The sequence below is a fragment of the Ovis canadensis genome, chromosome X (assembly GCF_042477335.2).
Source record: "Ovis canadensis isolate MfBH-ARS-UI-01 breed Bighorn chromosome X, ARS-UI_OviCan_v2, whole genome shotgun sequence".
In the NCBI taxonomy this organism is placed as follows: domain Eukaryota; kingdom Metazoa; phylum Chordata; class Mammalia; order Artiodactyla; family Bovidae; genus Ovis; species Ovis canadensis.
In genome coordinates, this window is record NC_091727.1 from 21,329,329 (window position 1) to 21,335,328 (window position 6,000).

The following is a 6,000-nucleotide window of genomic DNA, read 5'->3' on the forward strand; positions in this document are numbered from 1 at the left end:
AGGGCTTTCTCAAATCAGGTTAATGGGCTAGTCCAGTCTATACCCACATAGTAAAATTCATTATTCTGTTGCTTACCTGTATAAATAATATTAATTATTTCTTATTTTTCTTTTTTAGTGAGCATCACCAGTTTTATCCCACGTTTCAAGTTTCTAAGCATAGATCTGCCTGTGGTTGTGGAGACATTTGTCAAGTATCCTTTCTGATGTGACAGATATTTTAAAAGTGTGCTGCTTAGAACTTGATCAGTTTTATCTTGACTAGAGAGCTTAAATAGACCTTACAAGTATCAGTCTACTGCTAACACATAAAAAAAATGGACTTTAGAGTTGAGAAAGATCAGATTGTACCTAGGAAGTTAAAGAAGAGAGATTGATTGGGAAGAGAGAAAGGTTAAGGTGTGGAAGGGAAAGAACCTAGAAGACAAATTGAGAGTTGAAGTTTAGAGGTCTAAAACCTTTGAGCATGTTTATAAAGGATGAAGTCTTCAGCTACTAAATGAGGCGATATGTTCCACCCCTCCTGAGCCTGTTGACTCTGACCAAATGGAGGAATGCATAAGGGACATCAAACTGATTTCCACTGCTGAAACAGCACTCCACAGAATCTCATGTGTTCTTTAGCATATTATGTTTGCATATTTGCATATAAAGAGATTTTTAATTGGTTATTATATAGAATTTGAATATATTTCAACAGTTTGAAAAGGTTCTTTATTTTTGTCACTTTTATATCTTTAATTTCTTTCTTTAATGATTTGCAAAAAAACAGAGACAGAAAGTAAATGAGCAAATTTTAGTTAACAAATGAGTTACTGAAAAAAGGATACAGTCAAAATTGTACCTTGTAGACTGCAGCTTTATCTCAGAGATAGTTACACTATGGCCTTACAGATGATAATAAAATAGAGTTCAAGGGAATAAAATCTTAATAAATCTAAGCTATACTTTGTAAGGATTGAAGAGGAATTTTCCCTCATTTCTTATTCTTTCCATATTCCTTTCTCTTGTATCATTAAAGAGAAAGCCTTTCAAGGAATTCGTTACAGACTGCCTTAGTTTACAGGTGGTTGGCCTTCATTTTTTTTGTCAAGTTTTTTTAACTTTGAAATAATACAAATCATTTGTTTTAAATAGAGGTCTGAGAAGCAATAGCATTTACTGGTGGGCAGAGATTTTTAAAAAGGAGAGAAGTCACCTGTAATCTCAAATCCACTCCTCGTAAAATACACACTTCTGATTCCTAGAAATGGCTTTGCATGCAGACCTTACAGTAGGCTCCTTAACTGATTGCAACCAGGTATCTGATTTCCCTCTCGGGAGCTCTGGCAATTGTTAATGCAGTGCCCTGCTTTGCTTTGGACGGACAGTGGATTTTAAACTCTTTCCTAGATGCTACTCTTACCTCAGTGATTGGAGACAATGATGTCAAAGATCTGATAGGATTTTTCATCTTGCTTGGTGGCAGTGTACTTTTGGCTGCCAATGTGACCCTGGGCCTCTGGATGGTTACAGCACGGTAATATTTGGACTCATCTGATAGAATCTCTGAGTTACAATATATAATACTGAAAACCTTACTTGGTATGAAATAAAAAGTGATTCCTTAAAATTGCATTTTAGCCAACAACTTTAAGTCCTTTATTCAGCATATCCAAACTCTGGGATGGGGGAGAAACAGAAGAAATGAAAGACATACTCCATGATTAGTTTTACAGACTGAACCTACAAACTTCAGATGTTTGTGGAACAATTGAAACAAGTGCAAATTCATGTTAAACCATTTTTGTGTGGCTATATACTGTATTGAAATACTGTGAAGGAAAACAGAATTGGGTAGGATTAATTGAGAAAAAACTTCCTGAAAAAGCATCATTAATCCAGATTTGAAGAAGACCAGACTTTGGCCAAGTGGGAAGGTGAGCATTTTCTTGGTCTATATTTCTTGTCTTTAATCTTGTTGGAAAGTATTTTAAAATTCAGTGGTATGTTGGTGGCTCAGATGTTAAAGAATTCGCCTGCAATGCTGGAGACCTGGGTTCAATCCCCGGGTCAGGAAGATCTCTTGGAGAAGGGAAAGGCTACCCACTCCAGTATTCTTGCCTGGGAAATCCCATGGACAGAGGAGGGGCAGGCTACAGTCCATGGGGTTGCAATGAGTCAGACACAACTGAGCAACTAACACACGCATTGTTTTGTACTCTTGACAACTGAGGTCTGATTACAATTAATAAGATTCTATAAAAGAAACTGCCAATGCAAAAGGGAACATCTTTGTTAAATGATCCCAATAATGAACACCTCGGAAGTAGACTCTAATATCATGAGACATGTCTTGCCACCCAAGAGTTGCCTCTTTGATAATGTGCCCCCATACCCTCATAAAGCAGCAGCAGCCTTGACATTCAGAATGAGCTGTAGGAAGTATATCCTACCTGCAGCATGTGAGCTTGAAACAGTTAGGGGTGAACCTCAAAACTGAGCAGCTCTTGCGGCAGATCACAAGACAGATCACAGAACCTTCTGCAGCCCTGGTTACCTTTCTCTACGAACTTCAAAGCTTGGAACCACTCCAGAATAGACATTTTCTCTTGTGCTGCTGGGCCTACCTTGGACCTAGCTCCTAGGCCCCTGTCTTCAAGAAGCAATTACTCTAAGCCATGAAGCATACTCAGTCCTCACCAGTGTCTTCCATGTTTCTCTGTGTTGGGGAATTAAATACGTAGTTCTTCCTTTCTGCCTTTCCCCTAAGCTACCTCTGTGGGTCCACAAAAGACTTGGTAGTAGAGTGAGAATGGCTACATGTGAAAACAAATGTGGATTTGCTGGAGCCTGGTAACTGACTCGAGCCCGAAAGAGCCCTGCCTAGTTTGAGATCTTTCAGACTGGTGATGCAGCCCTGGAGGATCTAGGGAGTCAGTAGGCCAGTGTGAAGCTATTGGTATTAAAGCTATATGAGCATGCTGTTTCTTTGATGAAAAATCTGTGCTCTCATATACTCAAAAACATCAATAGTCATATATCCAACTTTTTCACTAAGTGAGATATTCATGGGGTTCACCTCTTTCAGATTCCTGAGTTGCTCTTAGGCAATAAAACTTTTTAATCATTTTTAAGGAAACTAGATTGTGTTATAAATCTGCCTACCTTCTTGAAGAGAAGTTGTATATTGAATATAATTTTAATATTTTTAAATGACCTCAATTACCACTACTTAAAAACTGTACAAATTATTGGTTTATCCTAGGGAAAAAGCATTTGTTCTATTCTCAGGCAGACAGTCTTTCAGGATTAAAGTATATTAGCAGAGTAATGCACAGACCTATTTAAAGCTTGGGGACTATCATGAAATATTTATATTATTGATTTGATTACATGAACTAAGCAGTTTACTAGTGGAATTGCTATATACATGCAGATCATTTTTTTAAAAAAACAAAAAAATTTAATAGATGAAATCTTACTCATAAACTCCTTTCTCTGGATGAAAAAAAAAAAAAAGCACATCATTTTCTTATGGCTTTTAAACACCTTGGTCTTCTGCTCCATCAGGTCAGAATTTGGGAACAGTCTATTAGGATATTGAGCAGTTCAGTCCTGTTTTTACAGAAATAGCCTCATTGTGTAAGAAAGGAAATGTTATGTGTTGTCTCTTCAACCTCATTGTGGGCACTTATAGAGCAAGGACCATGTCATACTCATCTCTCAATCCCTGGCACAATGCATGAGACATCAAAACTACTTAATAAATGTGGTTGAATGAATGATGTTTAGTGTTATTTATGGATTAGAAAAGCATGTTCCTATTTAAGTAAGCTGTAAAACGTGTTATTGAATATTTCGTGTAAATATATGTTAACATAAAAAAATAGCTTGGAAGATCTTTGTGTCCCTGGTAGATTATCATCTTTATGAATATAGTTCATTTTGGTTTCTGTAGAGCCATTTAAAAAATGAATTATTTTAAGGATTTGGAGAAAGTGTTGTGTTGTCACTTGTTCAACAGTAAAACTGTATTTTCAGTGTTCCTACTCTGCATTGTCTACATTTTTGAGGGTTGTTTTTAATCACTTAAAACCTGTAAAGAATGTATATATCCTTTTCAGCATCTCTGTTTGAAAAGACATGCAGTCAAACTTGACCTTTTGATAATTGCTCTTATAGGTCATCTGTTTTAATGGTAAATTGTTTAAACAAGGGCTTCATGGGTATGTGGCTCTTAGTCATCAGTTTGTCCTGTGGTATTTATTGAATGTCCACATACTAGTGGTACACAGGTATTTTTTTCTATAAATCTTACAACTGAGTTTAACTTGAAGATACCATAGTTGCTGGCATTCAACAATGTTTAGCAATAAAAATAAATGTGTACCAGCATTGTTTTATCATCTATGTGTTGTCTTTTTTTTTTAATTTGTATTCTTTTCTGTCAAAATTGTTCCAGTACAATCTTAGATGTTTTAAAGTTCTTGATTCTAAACGCAGCCTCAGTTTTCACCTAAGCAATCATATATGAAAGTTGTTGACAGATCACAGAAGTCTTTTTAACGTGAAATCCCTGTGCTCTCACTACTGTTTTCGAAATGGCTTATTCATGGATGAGGAAAGAAGACTATCATGTTTCATTACTGTCTGGCAGAAGTCTTCTCTAAGTTAGGCGATGTTTTTAGGAATTCATGAAAAGAAGTGTTTTAACTATGATATTTGGTTCTTCTTCACTTTTTGCCCTGGTGCTTCCTACCATGTCCACAGAGCCAACCTCCCAGACACACACACATGCACTCTCTCTCTCCTCTTCCCTCTCTTCCTCTCATTTTTTGGCTTCTGCTACTGCTAAGTTGCTTCAGTCATGTCCGACTCTGTGCGACCCCATAGACGGCAGCCCACCAGGCTCCCCCATCCCTGGGATTCTCCAGGCAAGAACACTGCCATTTCCTTTTCCAATGCATGAAAGTGAAAAGTGAGAGTGAAGTCACTCAGTCGTGTCCAACTCCTAGCGACCCCATAGACTGCAGCCTTCCAGCTCCTTCATCCATGGGATTTGCCAGGCAAGAGTACTGGAGTGGGGTGCCATTGCCTTCTCCGATTGTTTGGTTACTAAGGGCCAAAAAATAGCCTAGGGATTTAACCCACCTTCTGATTGGTCAGCCCTCATTTCATTCCTCCTCTTTGCCTCTGATCCCCATTATGCTACAGTGAAGAGCCACAAGACTAGATGATTGATTATATATCAGCTTTACTGAGATATAATTAAACACTATAAAGTTCAGCTGTTTAAAGCATACAATTCAATGTAGACCAGTTTTCTTTTAATAACTCATCAAATAATACTATACATATGCTTTAGTATAGTCTAACTTTTTAAGTACTTGAACATGTGATCAAAGACAGGAAGGAAAAAAAAACTTTATTTCACAGCTATGTGAATTCTGGGAATGATTTTCACCATTGGAATAGAATTGGGTAACAAATTTATTTTTAAGGTAAAGCATGTGGATATGCTTATTGAAACTAAACCTTTTAAAATCAGCACATATGCAAGCTACTCTTGCTGTTTAGACCATGCTAATTTGAATAATCCATTGTATATTTTATCAGACCATGGCAAATGAATTCAATGAGGGGAAGGCCTCATTTCAGAACGTATTGCTACAATAGGTTATATTCAGGGTGAAGGTAGAAAAAATAGCTAAAGGAAGTTACGGTTCTAATTACCAACCAGGTTATATTGTGTAGTTTGATTTCCCATTACAAAAGAAAAAATATCCTTATATCTTAATTTTATTTAGCTAAAGCTCAATGGATATTCAATAAATGTCCCTTCTTATTATCTGAGTGTTTCTCAGACTTTTGTACTTAAGTGCTCTTTACACTGTAGAGGTGGGAAAACCCTGAAGTATCTGAGTATAACCTTGTAATTGGCTCTCCATCCTATAAAATTGAATCTCACTTTATGTTACCTTTTTTTTTTAAATTTGACTTTGCTGGCATGTGTGATCT

At 36.7% G+C, this 6,000-nt stretch overlaps 1 protein-coding gene across 4 annotated transcripts in view; it reads left to right on the forward strand.

Annotated features, from left to right (window-relative positions):
- MBTPS2 (membrane bound transcription factor peptidase, site 2) overlaps positions 1 to 4,390 on the forward strand; it is a 93,012-nt gene extending 88,622 nt beyond the window's left edge. For 3 of the 4 annotated variants that reach the window (XR_011446296.1, XM_070291448.1, XM_070291447.1), the window contains 2 exons: positions 119 to 194; positions 1,301 to 4,390. Coding sequence is in view for 2 of the 4 variants with exons in the window: in XM_070291448.1 (XP_070147549.1) it covers positions 119 to 194; positions 1,301 to 1,523 (299 nt within the window). In the remaining 2 variants the exon portion in view is untranslated. The remainder of the gene's footprint in view (positions 1 to 118; positions 195 to 1,300) is intronic. The other variant, XR_011446297.1, reaches the window with a different exon arrangement.
- The last annotated feature ends 1,610 nt before the right edge of the window (positions 4,391 to 6,000 follow it).